At 47.2% G+C, this 19,183-nt stretch overlaps 1 protein-coding gene across 3 annotated transcripts in view; it reads right to left on the bottom strand.

The window, feature by feature from the left end:
- ADCY8 (adenylate cyclase 8) overlaps positions 1–18,060 on the bottom strand; it is a 163,386-nt gene extending 145,326 nt beyond the window's left edge. For 2 of the 3 annotated variants that reach the window (XM_087890895.1, XM_060681832.2), the window contains exon 1: positions 15,424–17,609. In XM_087890895.1, coding sequence (XP_087747021.1) covers positions 15,424–16,302 — 879 coding nt within the window. In that variant the 5' untranslated portion in view covers positions 16,303–17,609. Of the gene's footprint in view, positions 1–15,423 lie in introns of all 3 variants that reach the window. The other variant, XM_060681833.2, reaches the window with a different exon arrangement.
- Positions 18,061–19,183: the final 1,123 nt, after the last annotated feature.

Raw genomic sequence — 19,183 nt, forward strand, 5'->3', positions numbered from 1 at the left:
CTATTTTCCAAACATTCTTCCTGATACATCTCCATCAATATCCCATATTTCTGTTTTCTTTGTTGATATTCTCAGAAGAAAACACAGACAGGTGATATAAAAATCAGAAAATAAAATTTTCAATAGCTGGGTCCCAGTATTGATAAAGCAATTGTTGGGGGGAAAAAAACCCTACCTTTTTATGATAGGAGCACTTGTAATAGACATAATGTTGGTGTTTTCTTTATCTGCAGAAAATGTATATGCTATTGCACTGGAGAAAATCATCCAATGCATAGAGTAAATATCGTCAGTTCTTTTATTTAGTAATATTCTGAGAAACAGCCCTTCACTCGCACCCACCCATCCTTGTTCCATAATTCTCATATTGGTCTCTCTTGTGAATCTTGAAGGTCAGGTTTGTTCCTGGAAAGGTTTGATCTGAAATGAAATTAACCTTCCGGGCGGCATCTACCCTTTGGATTGATGGAGAAAAGATTGCATCAAAGCTCAACAATTCAAGAACGGTATTCTAAGTGGTATTAAAACAAAAATAAGAATAAAAAAAAAACACTAGAGGGCGCCAAATGAAAATGCTGCAATTCAAACATACCTTAAGGAAGAGCAGATAAAATTTCAGCACCCAAATTGGGGACAGCTCCCGAGTCCCTGGCCAGCCATCAGTTGCAAACATAATTATCAACAGATCTCTTGATAATAGAACTGTAGCAGAAGATCTCACACGCCTTATCTTTCTCTCTTTGGAAAGAACATCTTTCACATCTTCTATTCTTCTATCCTTCTATCCTTCTGTTATTTTGCAAATTCAGACTGAATTCTCAGTATTCTGAACTCTCTACCTTCCAATCTTTGTTTGAATTTGCTGAACTGTCCTTAAATTCAAACTCCTTAGTTCCCCCTTCAGGCCCTGACACTCAATATGCATTAAGATAAATAAATAAATAAAAGTCACCCAATGTTGCCAACATTCTATTTATTAACTGTTTCCCTGATTGGGTTCCAGGTTCCAACAGCCCAGTTCGGATTAAAGGAAGGTGAAAGAGTTAACCTTGCCAATCTTAAGAAGGCTGGTCTAAATTAGTTCAAAGTAGTGTTGCTTGAGAAATTTATGAATAACATTTTGAATCTCTACATATAAAAGAGAGATGAAATATATACGGCATGGCCCTTCCTCAAATGAAACTCCCTACTGTGTTCAATAGAATTTATTTTCATGATTTAGCAAGGGGCAGCATTTTACTGACTTTCTCTGTCTTTGGAAGCTAAGGAGGAGCCAGCTTGGTTACCTATTTGGATGGGCATCTACTTGGAAATCCCAGAACTGTAGGCCAGAGAAAGAGATTGGAATGCATCCTGCTAAAGGACAAACAAATCACTTCTTCTATTGCTGCCCAGAAAACTACACACAAAGAAACACACAAACAACCCGGTTGTGTAATCAACCCGGTTAGAGTACAATTGCAGTTGTCCCAGTTACTAGGGAGGATACACCCCATTTTTCACAGTAGCCTCCTGAAGCCGGTGGTGGGGTCAACTTTAAGGCCAGTGCCACGTGACCCCCCAGGACCCTTGATTATTGGAGGCCATACCTACTATGAAGTACAGCGAATTCTTGATTCGAGGTGGCATAGAGGGTGCCTCCAATACTTAATTAAGTGGAAGGGTTACCCCTTGTCAGAAGCTTCCTGGGTGAAGAGCACGAACATTCAAGCTGACCGCCTTATAGCTAAATTCCATGCAGATCACCCGGAGAAGCCGGGAGGGGGTTGGACACACCCTCGGACGGGGTAAAGGTACTAAATTTGTTGTTTGTCTCATGCAGGCCTCACTGGGAGTGTGAAGGGAGAAGGGCCAGATGTCAGCGTCTCAGAACTGACATAGAAAAGGGAGGAGAAGCCTGAACTTTTGCCTGCTAAATCCCTTTGAAGATTCGGTCTCCTCGGAGATGGGGAGGGGGGAGACATTCCTGTGACCTGACGAAGAAGAAATCAGGAAAGTGACTTGGAAGATAGCCAATGAGAAGCAGAGAATTGGGTATTGGAAAGGGAGGGATTGGGGGGCAAAGGTCAGTACTGACTGCGAAAAGAGTCAGGATCAGATTGCTGTGCTCGAATAAAGAGAAAATTTCCTTAAAGATCGGCAGTTTGGAAGTTCATTTATTTTGAGATAGCATCGAAACCTGACACACACACAATCATTTCGCAGAATCAACTTTGATGTGAAAACTTAGGGTGACTTCAGTTGCTGCACCAAATTTAGCAGTGCCAGCGACAAAACTTTACAGGGGTGGGCAGGCTGAAGAATATTAATAGTACTTATGGTGTTCCTGATGTATAGTACTTATGGTGTTCCTGATGTATAGTACTTATGGTGTTCCTCGGATATGAGAGAGAGGATGGAAAATGTGACTCTGTGAACTAGTGATGTCTTGTCTTCTGTGAAATCTTCGTGCAGATAAGGAGCTGTTCACCCAGCTGCAATGAACATTCCTTAATCATACTATCCATGATTAGTGTAATCTAAATTTAGGCCAACCGCGTATCTCTTGGGATGAGCTGTGCCCTGTGTTAAATAAATAGAAAGAGTATATTTCAGATTAATATTCATGATGTTCCTTAAAATGGGGAAGGGGTTTTCTGGAGGCCAAATAGACTATTCTTTTCTGTTATATTTTCCTTCCTTCTCCTCCTTTAGAGCTACATGAGGAAGGCTCAGGACTTCCAAGAAGGAATTGGCAAAAAAAAAAAGAAAGAAAGAAAGAAAGAAAAAGAAAAAAGAAAAAGAAAAGAAAGAAAACTATTCATTGATCTCCATTAGCAGATGAGACTTTACTCCAAACAGATAAAGACCTCAACTCAGGGAAATCTACCTGCAGATTCAAATGACTGTGAGATAGAGATAGAGATGGAGATGGAGATGGAAATGGAGATGGAAATGGAGATGGAGAGGGAGAGGGAGAGGGATAGGGATAGGGATAGGGATAGGGAAAGGGGTTAGAGAGAGAGAGAGAGAGAGAGAGAGAGAGAGAGAGAGAGAGAGAGAGAGAGAGAGAGAGATGATGATGATGATGATGGATGGACAGGCAGGCAGACAGGCAGATAGACAGACAGACAGACAGATGGAATGTTGCTAATCTGTTTCAAGGTCTTTGAGCCAACACTGTCCAAAGACATTTCCACAGTCATGTGGCCAGCATGATGTCATGGAGCACTGTTACCTTCCCACCAAAGTGCTACCTATTTATTTACCCACATTTACACACTTTCAAGTTGCTAGGTTGTTTGCAGGAGCTGAGGTGAGGATGGGAACTCACCCCATCGCGTGGCACTAAGGTCTCGAACCTGGGCTGCCGGCTTTCCAGCTGACAAGCCCAGAATCTTAACCTTAAAATGACATATTCCTGTATCTTCCTCAAACACTCTTTCCTTCCCCTTTGCCAAACAGAAGCTTCCTTGTTCTATTCAGTCTTGGGAATAGAAAATTGCTGGACCTTAGTTACCCATGTGGTAACCAAGAAGTCGGCGCTTACTCTGAAATCATTACTCATGATCTGGAGACATCTTGGTGAGATTTATTGCAAAATCTGCCGCCTGCGAGGCTGCCTTGGATGGTCATTTGTAAAATTTAACCGGTTAAGAGTGGACATTGATTAATATGGGCAGGCCCCCTGGCAAATATAACTCTGCTGTCTACTGTCTGTACCATCTGCCCTGATTTCCAATCGATTTCTGAGTCTAATTCATCGTAGGGCAATCCAGATGCTTTGGACAACAACTCAAGTCGGGGTTACAGCCTCGTGGAAACTCAGGGGAGGATGCCCAGAAGTCACCAAGCTGAAATCTTTTGCTCCATCTACCAATCTTTGCAATTAACAAGATATACAGTATATTGGTCACTAGGAATCAAAAATCAACTTGAGATATATAAAAAATTTCCCTGTTCTCACCCTTCTTGGTGGTCTGTGCCTTCGTCAATCTTGGAGCCTGGGACTTTGAGGGTTCGGCTGAGTATCTGAGCTGTTCCTAGCACTGTATTTTTCTGGACAGAGAGCGTTCTGCCATCATTCCTGGGATCTGTTAGAGCCACTCTCCCACCCATGGAAAAAAATTCCAAAGCTGTTCTATTAAAAAATTGTAGATTAGCTTGAAGCTCTTCAGAATGGAGTGGAGTGGAGTGGAGTGGAGTGGAGTGGAGTGGAGTGGAGTGGAGTGGAGTGGAGTGGAGTGGAACGGAACAGAACAGAACAGAACAGAACAGAACAGAACAGAACAACAGGCATGGTGTCCTCTAAAACCAGGAAGCTAGATGAAAATACAAAATATCTTCTCTGATGGATAAATTGCCCTAAAGAACAGTCTTATACAAGGTTGTCTTCAGGAGTCAAAAAGATGACAATGCAATCAAAGTTAATAGAACAGAACAGAACAGAACAGAACAGAACAGAACAGAATAGAATAGAATAGAATAGAATAGAATAGAATAGAATAGCAGAGTTGGAAGGGACCTTGGAGGTCTTCTAGTCCAACCCCCTGCTTAGGCAGGAAACCCTACACCACTTCAGACAAATGGTTATCCAACATCTTCTTAAAAACTTCCAGTGTTGGAGCATTCACAACTTCTGAAGGCAAGTTGTGCCACTGATTAATTGTTCTCACTTTCAGGACATTTCTCCTTAGTTCTAAGTTGCTTCTCTCCTTGATTCGTTTCCACCCTAGAAGTCACAGCCCTGAGTTTTCCTACTGCCACTGGGATCATTTTGGCCTTTGTTTTCCACATCTTCTTTAGTTCCCCCTTCAGGCCCTGGTACTTCTCTAGCCTGTCATATCCCTTCTTCCAGATGTAACTGTCACTTGGCACCACCAGCCATAGCAATTTATATACCCCTCGTTAGCGCTTTACAATATTCTCTGGGTGGTTTATATTGTCAGAGTATTGCCCCCGATGATCTGGGTCCTCATTTGACCCACCTCGGAAGGATGGAAGGCTGAGTCAACCTTGAGCCAGTCAAGATTTAACTCCAGCCTGTGGAATGCAGAGTTAGCCTGCAAAAGTCTGCATTCTAACCACGGTGCCATCACAGCTCCTACATTGGTCAATACCGCTGTCTTCTAATCCTTGTCTACTACCACAATGTTTGGTAGGATATTATATATTAGGGCACAGCCTTGTAGTCTGAATTGACAATCTCTATGGAATAGTTTATATATTAACTTGTAGTTTGTATCATAGATGAGGGTGTAGGTTTATAGGCATGTATAGACATCATCATTTTTGACTCCTAGGAACCACATAGATCTACTCCATGAAATACAGACACACACACAGGAACGTGTGTGTGTGTGTGTGTGTGTGTGTGTGTGTGTGTCAGCCCTGGAGGCCATCTTTTTCTTTGGATCTTCAGGGCTGCCACACTTAGTGCTGTGGGAAAGGGGAGGGGTTGCATGGAGTTGGTAGAGTTAATTAGCCATAACAACATTCTTTTCTCTGAGAGTCAAGGACATTCAGCCTGCACCTGGAGAGACATGGCTGGGAGGCATCTCCAGTTGGGACGGTGGATTGATTGGACCATGTGATGGACATGTGGGTGCAGGGGGAAAGGACTTAGACTTTCCTTTGGGTGAGAAAAACCTGGGAGCTTTCAGATTCGGGTTTTTCCCAGATGTGCCAATATGACCTGTCCAATAAAATGGATCTTTGAGGAATTGCCTGCCTCGGAGTCTTACTTGGTTGAAAGTGTTACCTGGAACCCTGACATTGTGATTAATTATATTAATTAATATTTATTTATTTATTTATTTATTTATTTATTTATTTATTTATTTATTTATTTATTTATTATTTCATGGAGAAAATCTATCTATAATATTTCTAGCCCAAGAGAGCCAATGCACAAAAGGTGGGAACAGCTGATTCCCACAATACCTTGAACCTTAACAACAAAAACTCACAATTCTTGACTACACATGATGGCTAGTTTACGGCAATGGTTTGGTTTCACATAATATGTTGAATACAATTTCCCCAACTCAAACTTCAATCTAGGCCAGCATGTTGATGAACCCAGCTGCTCTTTAGCAGACCAAGGTTAGGCAGGTGGATAATCGCTTCCCAACAATCCAGTACGAAAGTGTATTAAACGACAGACTCCCTCTCAACCAGGGATGAAATGCTCCCGGATCGGATCGGACCAGATCGCCCGATCCGGTAGCGATTTTTCCCTGTGGTTCAGCAATCAGGTAGCGATCGCTGCCCGGGTGTCATTACTTCCTGGTTTTAACCAGGAAGTAATGTTTTTGAATCTTCTGCACATGCGCAGAAGGTGTGGGCACGCATGTGACTTCCGGCGCGTGCGCTTCCAAACCGGTAAGGAAGGTAAGTAAGTTTCACCCCTGCTCTCAACACTGTGGTGCATAATAAATGGCTATGCAGCAGGGGTGAAATGTAAAATTTATTACTAACAGTTCTGTGGGCGTGGCTTGGTGGGGGGGGTAATGTGACTGGGTGGGCGTGGCCAACTTTTTTTTTTTTTAACTTTTCAAAGCATTTTCTCTAATGCTTTGAAAAGCCTCTCTGCCGATCAGGCAACTCAGCTGGGATCGTCAGAGAGGCTTTTTAAAAAATGCCGCTCTGATGATCAGGCAACTCAGCTGGGATCGCCAGAGACTTTTCAAAGCATTTTTTTAACCACCTCTTTGGCCAAGAGGTTGCTAAAAAAAAAAAAAATGCTTTGAAAAGCCTCTGACGATCCCAGCTGAGCCGCGTGATCATCAGAGGCTTTTTTTTTTTACTTTTAAAAGCATTTTTTCGTCGGAAGAGGTTGTAGAAAAAATGCTTTTAAAAGTAAAAAAAAAAAGCCTCTGATGATTGTGCAGCTTAGCTGGGCATGGGGGGGGGGGCAGGGATTTTTGCTACCGGTTCTTCGAACCACCCACCGTCATTGCTACCGGATCAGGTGATCCGGTCCGAACAGGGAGCATTTCACCCCTGCTATGCAGCCTTTGGCACAACTTCCAAAGCACCAGACTGAGGAAGTCCGATCTATGGCCATTAGCTTATCCACTCTTGTGACTGGTCATTGGACAACTGACCATCACTGACCACCTTTATGGACCACAAGGGAAGATAAATACAGATTGCTCATACATCACGAGAAAGAGGATGTTGAGGCAGTATCACGATAACCTGAAAAAGAGTGGCCTCATTTGTGAGTGCTTTTTCCAAAAGGCAACCGGACTTCCTTGATTTTTTTTTTGTTTCTTTGAAAATGTTTCACTTCATCATCCATTCTTCAGTTCAGCTTCTTGGATGAGAAGCAAGACATTTTCAAAGGAAAAGCAAACAAACAAACAAGAAAGTCCAGTTGCCTTTTGGAAAAGCAGCTTTGGGAGAACCATGACCTGGATGATTGAGACTCTCCATAGATCTTCATTGATGAATTGAGCTAGTTCCTCTTTTCATCCTTTGGTGACACTAGATACACTAACTACATCCACATGGCATAGGATGGGATGGGATGGGATCAGTGGTGAAATCCAATTTTTTTTTACTACCGGTTCTGTGGGCGTGGCTTGGTGGGTGTGACTTGGTGGACATGGCAGGGGAAGGATACTGCAAAATCCCCATTCCCTCCACACTCCTGGAGGAAAGATATTGCAAAATCTCTGTTCCCACCCCAGTCTGGGACCAGCCAAACTGCTGGTTCTCCAAACTACTCAAAATTTCCGCTACCGGTTCTCCAGAACCTGTCAGAACCTTCTGGATTTCATCCCTGGATGGGATGGCATGAGATGGGATGGAATAGGATAGAGTAGAGTAGAGTAGATTAGGGTAGGGTAGGGTAGGGTAGGGTAGGGGAGGGGAGGGGAGGGCAGGGTAGGGAAGGGGAGGGGAGGGTAGGGAAGGGTAGGGTAGGGTAGGGTAGGGTAGGGTAGGGAAGGGTACGTTAGGGTATGGTAGGGAAGGGTAGGGTAGGGTAGGGAAGGGTAGGGAAGGGTAGGGTAGGGTAGGGCAGGGCAGGGCAGGGCAGGGCAGGGCAGGGTAGGGTAGGGTAGGGAAGGGTAGGGTAGAGTAGAGTAGGATAGGATAGGATAGGATAGGATAGGATAGGATAGGATAGGATAGGATAGGATAGGATAGGATAGGATAGGATAGGATAGGAATAGGAATAGGAATAGGAACATAAATAAAAATAAAAATAGAAAAGGAGGAAGGGACCTTGGAGGTCTTCTAGTCCAGCCCCCTGCTCCAGCAGGACACTCTATACCAGTGGTTCTCAACCTTCCTAATGCCGCGACCCTTTAATACAGTTCCTCATGTTGTGGTGACCCCCCAACCATAAAATTATTCCTAAAACCATTGAAAATGTGTTTTCCGATGGTCTTAGGCGACCTCTGTGAAAGGGTCATTCGATCCCCAAAGGGGTCGCGACCCACAGGTTGAGAACCACTGCTCTATACCATTTCAGAGAACTGGCTGTCCAGTCTCTTCTTAAAAACTTCCCATTTTTAAGCACCCACAAATTTTGAAAGCCATCTGCTCCACTGGTTAATTGTCCTCACTCTTAGGAAGTGTCGCCTTAATTCCAGGTTGCTTCTCTCTTTAATTAGTTTCCATCCATTGTTTCTTGTCCTGCCCTCTGGTGCTTTGGAGAATAATGTCACCCCTTCTTCTTTGTGGCAGCCCCTCAAATACTGGAATACTGCTATCATGTCCCTCACCCCAGGCCTTTTTTTCTCTAGACTAGCCAAGCCCAAATCCTGCAACCGTTCTTCATATGTTTTAGTCTCCAAGCCTTTGATCATCTTAGTTGCTCATCCTAGAAGAGGCTTTTCTTTCTTCATACAATTGTTGAAGAATTCCTTGTTGGCCCCGCCAGGCCTGTCCAACACATGGCCCACAAAACAATCTTGCATAATTTGTGCAGAAAGCCAATAAATTCACCGACACCACTGCCTTCCCCAGACGACCTCCAGGCCTCACTGCCACCACCCCTACCTTCACTCGTGTCCCCACTCTGCTACCCACCAAACAGGTGACGGATGTGCTCAGTCTTAATCTGCAGCCTACAAAGATTTTGAATTTTTAATTTAAAATCTTTAATTATTGAGTCTGTCATCTGCACCTCTGTAACTGTCTGGTTTGGTTCTGCAACCCAACAAGACAGACACAGACTTCAACAGATAATTAGAACTGCAGAAAAAGCAATGGCTACCAACCTGCCTTGCACTGAGGACCTGTATACTGCACAAGTCAAAAAGAGGGCTGTGAAAATATCTACAGACCCCTCGCATCCTGGACATAAATTGTTTCAACTCCTACCCTCAAAACGGCACTATAGAGCACTGCACACCAGAACAACTAGACACAAGGACAGTTTTTTCCCCGAACGCCATCACTCTGCTAAACAAATAATTCCCTCAACACTGTCAAAGTAGTTATTAAGTCTGCATTACTATTAATCTTCTCATCGTTCCTATCACCCATCTCCTTCCACTTATGACTGAATGACTGTAACCTTCTTGCTGGTATCCTTACGATTTATATTGACTGTTTCCCAATATGATTCGATTGCTTATTTGTTCCCTGTGACTATCATTAAGTGTTGTACCTTATGATTCTTGATGAACGTATCTTTTCTTTTATGTACAGAGAGCATATGCACCAAAGACAAATTCCTTGTGTGCCCCAGCTCAGTAGAATCACATCCACTCGATTCTGGGCTTTTTTCCTTTCTAGCAGCCAGCAAGCTCTTCCAGAGTTTGCAAATACGAATGTTCTTTCGTTCCAACCTGGAAATAGGTTTCTTAGCCAATTCCTGATAGAGATTACTGATTTCTGTTTTCCACTTATTTCCCATCCCATCACCAAGTTTCCCTGAGTGACAAACAAATGAAAGCAGGTTAAAAAAAAAAAAAAACACCAGAAATCTAGTCAAATCACAATCCGATCACAGCATTGCTCTAAAAACCCAGCAGCGGAACAGAGCAGAGATAAAACTCATCCAACCAAAGAGCAAAGTGACTGAGAGCTGTATGTTCCCTGGGCTCAAGACACAATGTGGCTGCAATAAACTAGGAAGATTAAAATGTTTCAGGACTTTTAAGCCAATTTTAGAGAGCATTTTAAAAAGCTTGGGCCGGGGAAGAAAAAACACAAGGGAGGGCGTGACATGTCGTGCAGTGTTAGAAGGCACTTTCTAAAACAGGGGTCTCCAACCTTGGCAACTTTAATACCTGTGGACTTCAATTCCCAGCAAAGCTGGCTGAAGGATTCTGGGAGTTGAAGTCCACAAGTCTTAAAGTTGCCAAGGTTGGAGATCCCTGTTCTAAAAAATCTTCCCTTGCAGCTCACTTGGACTGCATTAATCTCTCCTATTGACAGAGTTCACCCCGCCAACAGAAGTGCATATGATCAAGGCTATAGTTTTTCCAGTTGCAATGTAAGGCTGTGGAAGTTGGACCATAAGGAAGGATGAGTGCCAAAGAATTGAGGCCTTTGCATTCTGGTGCTGGAGAAAACTCCTGCAAGTCCCTTGGACTGCAAGATGATCCAATCGGTCAGTCCTAGAGGAGATCAACCCTGATTGTTCTTTAGAAGACCAGGTCCTGAAGATGAAACTTAAATACTTTGGCCACCTAATGAGAAGGAAGGACTCACTGGAGAAGAGCCTCATGCTGGGAACGATTGAGGGCAAAAGAAGAAGGGGACGACAGAGAACGAGGTGGCTGGATGGAGTCACTGAAGCAGTAGGCGTGAGCTTAAATGGACTCCAGGGGATGGTAGAGGACAGGAAGGCTCGGATGGACGTTGTCCATGGGATTGCAATGGGTCGGACACGACTTCGCAACTAACAACATTGACAGAGTTGTCACACGGTTGTCTCTCTCTCTGTGTGTGTGTGTGTGTGTACACAGTTATCTTTGTATACCTCCAAAATTTTGTCCAGAGGGTGTGAGACCTTACCAAAGCCAGCACGTGCCCATCATGTAACACTGGATGTCACTCACTGATGAAACTAATTGAAGACTCCGGCTAAAGACTTAGTTTTGAGGTCCAGCAAAAGAGCCTTTTCTGCCCTGGCTCCCAACCTCTGGAACATCGTGCCCCTCCCCCCAAGGTGAGATTTGCACCCATCTTTTGGCCTTCCAAAAGGGCCCAAAAGCCAGGTTCTGACAACTGAAGGTGGTTAATGAACAGAGGTAAAATCCCCCACCCATCCTTTCCTCATGTGTATTTGGCTCTTTTCCTTGCCACCTTTGATCATTTTTAAGTCAGTTTTAATATTAATATTATCCTAATGTTTTCTTGCATGGCTTTTTATTTGGCTGTAAGTGTAGGAGAAAGAGTGGCAATATCTGGGGATGGAGTTAAAAGAAGGATCAGCCTAGAATCCCTACGCAGCATCAAGCTGAGTCCCCTTGTGGCTATGTAGGGATTCTAGGCTTATCCCTCTTTTAACTCCACCCTCAGATATTGCCACTCTCCTACGCTTACAACCGAATAAAAGCCACAAAAAAAACGTTAAAATAATAGTAATAACTAAAATTTAATATTAATATTAAAACAGACTTAAAAAGGACTACATAGGGATTCTAAGCGGATCTATTTTTTAATTCCATCCCCCCCCCCCAGGTTCCTTCACTTCTTCTCCTACAGTAAGCCACCTAGAGTTGTCTCTAAGCAAAATGGCGGAGGGGAGCATACAAATTTAAGAAATAAATGAAGATTTTAGACCTGTCAAGCATCTGTATCCATGTTTTTTTTCCCAGCTCACAAACTTCTAGGTCAGTGATGGCAAACCTATGGCACACGTGCCACAGGTGGCACACGTAGCCATATTGGTGGGCACGCAAGCTCAGCTCTGGCGTGCATGTGCATGCTGGCCAGCTGATTTTCAGGCCTTCTGGGCCCACCAGAAGTAGGGAAACATGCTGTTTCCTGCCTCCAGAGGGCCTCGGGGTGGGGTGGGGGGGTGGGGAAGGCCCATTTTTCTTTCTCCCCAGGCTCAAGAGCCTTTCTAGGTGGGACCAGAAGTTGGCAAATGGGCCATTTCTTGCCTCCAGAGGGCCTCCGGGAGTGGTGGGGAAGGCTGTTTTTGCCCTCCCCAGACTCCTAGAAAGGCTCTGGAGCCTGGGGAGAGAGAAAAACAAGCCTACTGGGCCACTAGACCATTGCGTGCCAGGAGCGGGCGGAGCGGTGTGTGTGTGTCACACACGCATGCACGGGGGCGGGACATATAGAATTTTGGGTGTGGGCACATGCACACGCAACCCTCCCCCCCTGCGCTCCCCTTGCTCCTGGCAGGCGATGGCAAAAAGGTTAGCCATCACTGTTCTAAGTGGTTAATGAGCCAGCTGAAAAAGTTGGGAACCTTGCTGCTAAAAGAATCCATGTATTTCCCAAGTCACAAAGTGTATACATTTTGTGTAAGGAAAGTGTAAGGAATTCTTACCACTTCACCATCAAATACACTAGGACAGTGTTTAATGACTTGCTAAGCTGAGTTACTCAATTCATCTCTTCTTCTGGGTTTGTAACATCATATGTTAAGCCATAAATTAAGTAGGTCAAGTGGGCTTGCATAACAGACTAAACCACAATAAAATAAAATATCCACACTTTAAACTAACCCAGCTTACCCTATTATGCAATAGGTGCGTGCAAAACTCAGAAGTTTCAAGGGCAGAATATTCTGTTCTTTTCCAGAACATTCTGTTTTCCTCCTGCTCTAGTTTGCCCCGGGAGAAACTTCTTTTCTGGAAGGAATTGTTTTGGAATAGGAAATAAATCTGAAATGATAGCTTTCCCCTTCCTTATAAAATGCACCTGTTAAATCATTTACTGACCCATTGAAAGATTGTGTGTGGATGCCATTAATATGTGTCAGTCCGACCTTTAACCCTCCTGGCCAAACCAACTTCTAAGCTAGTTTAGAGCTTTCTTATATTTGGACCGGATATTGTTGCAGCAAATTATATTGAATTCTGTCACAAGATGGTAACCTGTAGGAAGTTTTCAATCTGAGTATTCGTTCTTTCCTGGAATAAGCATCTGCATAAAATAAACAGCTAAATCGATAAACAAATTCACCATGCCTTCTGGAAGACAAATTTTTAATAATTGCATTGTTTTAGTTCCCAGTCCTTTTTTTTTTTTTAGTTCCCAGAAACCAAACCACAAAGTCTCAGCGTAATTTATCTCTGAATTACCAATTTACCAAATAAATGGCTGAACGATGGTCTACCTATTTCCCCCGAAATGAATCACAACTGAGAATCAGACCACCAGCCAAACTGGTTGTACTGAGCTCTATTTGATTCATATTAAATAGGGTTTCAGAGCTTTTGCAATAGGAACCTGAACAACAACAGAACAACGCTGAATTCAACTAGCCTGATTTAACGGACAGATGAGAATTGATATAATCCCGAAGGCCTCAGCCACAGATTTAGCAGATATCTTGGGCCACCTGACTACATTCAAGCTGTCATTTGATAAACATCAGAACTAAACAGCTGGGATACTGATGGGAAAGTCCTACGGATACGACAGATAAATACGCACAAGTTTGAACTTGCACAACATCTCACTCCAAATAATAATAATAATAATAATAATAATAATAATAATAATAATAATAATAATAATAATAACAACAACAACAACAACAACAACAACAACAACAACAACAGAAAAAAATCATGAAATATCGCGACCTGGCCATCGAAACTACACAGCTATGGATGAAACATGTAAGAGTGAGACCCATTGTCATTGGGGCACTTGGTACCATGTCCAAGAATTTTATAAGATACATCAACAAATTGCAGCTTCCTGCAATAACACCAGCAGAACTGCAAAAAACTACACTTTTTGGAACATCGTACATCTTAAGAAGGTACTTGGTTGATACCTAGGATGCTGGCAGCAACCCGTATCAATGATTAGCACCGGTCAATGGTATTTGTGATGCATTTTTGAATGTTCAGTTGACTGAGTTTCATGTTTAATGAATAAAGTAAATAACAACAACAACAACTGGCCAGTGATCCCAGCTAACAAAACACAGCAGCCAGCCAACAAAAATTGGGAAGTATAAGAAGATTGTTATAAAGGCAGAAATCCTATATCCCAACTTGTCCCAGCCTGGGACATTCTAAATGTGTTCAAGTCCCATAATGCCTAATCTTAGCCCCAGCAAAACAACATGGGTGTTGAAATACCAGACAGTTAGAGGGGAACTGACAAACACATGGCAGCGCTTGGGGAAGAGTCCTGACTAGGTGGCTCAAGTGGCTAAGACACTGAGCTTGTCGATCAGAAAGATCGGCAGTTCGGTGGTTCGAATCCCTAGTACAGGCCTCCTGCGTGAGCAGGGGGTTGGACTAGATGACTTCCAAGGTCCCTTCCAACTCTGTTCTTTTGAATTGAACGAGGATGACTTTACTTCTCATGTTCTGCTTGTCATATATATATATGTGTGTGTGTGTGTGTGTGTATGTGTATGTATATGTATATATATAAAGCTACTCTCAAAACAGCTTTTCTTCCGCTTGATGAACTCTGCTGAATAATTGATCAAATACTACAGAGACCCAATGCAGCATTGAATGAGAACTCAGAGGAGAGGGAATTATGTGACATTATCCGGGGACACCAAAACAATCTCCCTTCATTCTAAAAGTCGGGATCTGTACACACTCGGATGCGATTAGCAGATCCCCTTCCTGGCCTTGGTGGCATTGAAGACTATTTTGAGGGGGGGGGAAGCATAGGGTTGACTCAGAGACCCACTGCATCTGGGTGCCCAGATTAAAGCAGCTTCATTTGGTGTAGGAATACTGTGCTCTAGCTGGGAATCTACAGGATATTTCTCCGCAATGATCTGGCAACCCAGAAGCAAGGAAGCCCAACTTGGGATGACCTTGTGTAAATTTTCTTTGGCCGTCCGTAAAAGAAGACCGGGACGCCAATATGTTTTGTGGCTTCGCCCTCCGTTCTGATGCTCCCTGTCGTGGCTGGACTTCAACTCCCATGAGAGCGGGAAAGGATCAACTTAGGATAAATGAGACTTGGGAAGGAGACTATCCTAAAAAGTCTCTTTCCCTTTGAGTAAGTAGCGCTACTAACCCCACTTGCTTTTGTAAAGGGTGCTGTGTTCAGGAGCCACCATCCTGAAAATGCAAAGAGCATCCCTGTTGTGTTTGGCAAAAGGACCTCTTCCTCTCTCTACCATAACTGCAGACAAAGATCTCAGAGTCCTACACATCTTAGGCAGGAGATGCCACATTGTGTCCTGGTTAGGTTTGCTCTAGCAACGATGTGCCACTGCTTCCAACTATTAACCCTGATTAAGAGGTGAACCAACTTGCCCAGTTTGGGGGGAGGGAGGGGCGAGAAAGAAGAAGAATCCATAAGAAATACCTGATTGATGGAAATCACCACCTGTCTAGGGATGAAGGTCTGCATGATGAGCTGCAGGAGGGAGGTAACTAAGCCAGCCAAAATAGCCCAGGTGAGGGGCAGAGGGAGCATGCTGTAGGTAGCAAAGAGAGTGAAGAGCACGTAGCCAATGCCGTCGCCGAGGAGACCACAACCCAAGCCCGCAGCCAAGATTTGGGTGGCCATTGCCACCCAGGTGACCACACCGCTGTACTGCAGGTAGGTGTAAGAGGTCGTGTCCTTCCTGACCACCACTAAGGCACAGATGACCACTTCGATGCCCGTGAAGAAGCCCAGCAGAATGCCCTTGAGGGGGTCCATGGGGGCCGAGGCCAAAGTCAGGTGGAGCAACAGGAGAGTCAGCTTGGTGAGCACATCCAAGATGTTCACCACCACTTCCGACTTCCGCCTCTGGCCCAGGAAGTAGCGTTGGTAGAGGCGCTCCAAGTCCCGAGACTTGAAGGAGTTGCGTAAAGTGGGGAAGATCACACCCCGGTAAGTGTAGCCCCAGTTCAGGAAGAAATCGGAGTTGCTGGGAGCACAATCCAGGTGCAGGAAGCCCAGATCGCCACTGCTGCTGCTGCGCTCGGGGAAGACTTTGGTGCCCCCGTTGTTGTGGCCACTGAGGCTCTTGCCCGCGGACTGACGCCGGGAAGGGTGGCTGTGGTTGGGGCAGCAGGACTCTTCGGAACCGAGGGCTTTGCCAGTGCAGTGTTCTTGGATGAAACGCTGCTCGGTGATGTGGCGCACGGCGGTCTGCCACAGCAGGCGTTGGGAGCGGGCACCGCCGCTAGGGGGCGTCTGGTTGATGGTGTACAACTCATCGCTGTCGCTCAAACAACGTACCTCGGACAGCTCCATCGTTGGGTGGGAGGTCGGAGCAGGAGGAGGAGGAAGGTCCCGTCACATTGAAAGGCAGCTGGGTTCTTTTTTTCCCGTCCCCCCCCCACCTCTTTGGCAGGGGGATCAAAGGTCAGTCAGCGGCCGGCAGAAGACAGGGTCCTCCCCATGCCTTCGTTGGCACTGGATATACCTTGGTAGCAAGGCGGGCCTTCGCCAACTGCATCCCCTCCGGCTTCCAGGTCAGCTGGGCAGGATGAAGAGTAGGGCAGGAAGGCTGGTTAAGTGGAATCGAAGCCACAGGCCCCCAAGTCCCGGCTGGTAGCTTCCATGGAGCCCTACACCCAAAGCAAAGGAAAGCCACAAACACCTGGGCGCCTTTGAGATGGTGGGGAGGGGCAGATCCCCAAAGAAGCCAGTTCGGAAGCTCCCATCCTACATTCTTGAGCCACCACCACCGCTTCCCCAACACCCTCCTTGTTTTTCTTGGCAGCCTTCCAAGTTTCAGGCAGGAGGCTTCCCCATCCTTTGAAGTTCCTGAAGTTCCTTGCAAGCCTTAGACGGAATCCAAGGAAAAGAGAAAGCGCAATCCCCCAGACAGGCGGTGGAAGAGTATTTTTTTTGTTGTTATAAACCCACGCGGGGGGAGATTAAAGGGAGCGCAGCGCAACTTTTCCAGGGCTGGAAGTTTAGAAGGACAGGTGAGCCGGCGGCGATCTCCGAGGCTATACAGGCGCAGCTGGGAAGGTTGAAGGCGGCCGTAACTGCGGGAGATCTCGGCCGTTGTCCGAGCGGCTGCTGAAAAGCGGCGGCATCGGTCCAGCAAGGGGAAAGGAGGGAAGGACGGACTGGACGGGCGGCGACTGGAGGAAAGCCAACGGAGCCCGGAACGAGGATCGGCGCCTTTCCAGCCACGGGAGCGGGCGAAGCAGCTTCAAGGCAGGCGGCCCAACAACGACGAGGCTTGACTCTCTCAGGGCCGGATCATCATCACCATCATCACCGGACGGGCGTCCCGACAGCCCTGCCGCGATCGCCGCCCTCCAAGGCTGCAGCGGTACCAGACGGGCAGGAAACGAGGACTTTTCCTTTTCTTGCGGGAGATCTTGAAGCGAGGCATGGCCCGGAGGGTGGTCGGGGGGTGGGTGGGTGGGTGGGTGGGTGAAAGGCAGAGTCGAAGTGGGGAGGGAGGGGGGGTTTGGATGGATCCACTCTGGGCTACTCGGCCGTTTGCTCCGCAGCCGGAGAGCCACCACCGGCGGCTGCGGCGGCGGCGGGATGCATCACTGGCTTCTGCAACCCGCCGCCCGCCGTCCTCTCGGCGCTCCCACGCCGCGGGTGGACCAGCCGGCTCCCCCGGTCACGCGCGCCACAGCCGCCACGCAAGCTTCCTTTTCTCCCCCCACCAGATGCCGGGCTGCCTTTTCCACGGAGGGGGAAAGCCTCGGACGCAAAGACCGACCGACCGACCGACCGACCGACGGACGGACGGTCGGGACGGGCCCCGAAACCGAGGCAGCTTCGTCGCCGGAACACTTGCCTCTCCTGGGGCAGGACTTTGCCGAAACGAGCCCACCCCCCCCTCCTTTTTTTTTGCCCGCTCGTTAAAGTTGCTGCGCGCTCCGGGCTCCGCGTCTGCCGGCCGAGCTCGGCTTGCTTGCTTCCTTGCTTCGGTTCCTGCAGCCCGGAACGAACGGCCGAATTGGTCGAAATCCGAGCCCGGCGAAAGGGACGATTCGGCCGGGCTTCTCCTCGCCCCAGCCGCCTCTTTCGCTCGGGAAGGGCAGAACCCAGCGCGGTCAGCTGATGGCCCGGTGACGTCAGGCTCTCGGCTCCCCTGGGCGCCCACTTAAAGAAGTACCAGCCTCCTTCTCTCCCCCCCTCCCCTCCCCTCCCCTCCCCTCTTCTCTCCCCCCTCCCCTCCCCTCTTCTCCCCTCCCCTCCCCTCCCCTCCCCTCCCCTCTTCTCTCCCCCCTCCCCTCCCCTCTTCTCCCCTCCCCTCTTCTCCCCTCCCCTCCCCTCTTCTCTCCCCCCTCTTCCCTCCCCTCTTCTCTCCCCCCTCCCCTCCCCTCTTCTCTCCCCCCCTCCCCTCCCCTCTTCTCCCCTCCCCCAGCGAAGAAGCGACGGCTTGCCCGCGGGGGTCCCTTCACACCTGCCCCATCGCCCGCGCCCCACACCTGCTTGCTGGCCAAAAAAAAAAAAAAAAAAAAACCTCCGGCTCCGAGGATCTACCCCCCCCCCCCACGCCAGGAGTTTGCCCGAACGCGCAGATGCGCAAACTTGGTCTCTTGGCTTTTGGGGAAGCTGCAGAAGGGACGTTTGTGGAGTTTTAGTGGGCAGGAGGAGGATTTAAAAAAAAAGAAGAAGAACAAAAAAAGTCGATCCGAGTTGGAACCGGTTCAGCTCAAGGCAGAGAGAGAAGAGAGGAGAGGAGAGAGGAGGGAGGGAGGGGGGTGAGAGAGAGAGGTGGGGAAAGAGACAGAGGGGGATGAGAGAGAGAGGGCGGGAGAGGGGGGAGAGAGAGAGGAGAGTGGAGAGAAGAGGGAGGGACGGAGGGGGGTGAGGGGGAGAGAGGGGTGGAGGGGGAAGAGAGAGAGTGGGAGGGAGGGAGGGACGGAGGTGGGTGAGAGAGAGAGGGGGAAGAGATAGGGGGGGTGAGAGAGAGGGGGAGACGGGGAGAGAGAGAGGGGGGAGACAGAGGGGGGAGAGAGAGAGGAGAGTGGAGAGAAGAGGGAGGGACGGAGGGGGGTGAGGGGGAGAGAGGGGTGGAGGGGGAAGAGAGAGAGTGGGAGGGAGGGAGGGACGGAGGTGGGTGAGAGAGAGAGGGGGAAGAGATAGGGGGGGTGAGAGAGAGGGGGAGACGGGGAGAGAGAGAGGGGGGAGACAGAGGGGGGAGAGAGAG

Source organism: Pantherophis guttatus, chromosome 3 (genome assembly GCF_059756535.1).
Source record: "Pantherophis guttatus breed Tessera chromosome 3, ASM5975653v1, whole genome shotgun sequence".
Classification (NCBI taxonomy): domain Eukaryota; kingdom Metazoa; phylum Chordata; class Lepidosauria; order Squamata; family Colubridae; genus Pantherophis; species Pantherophis guttatus.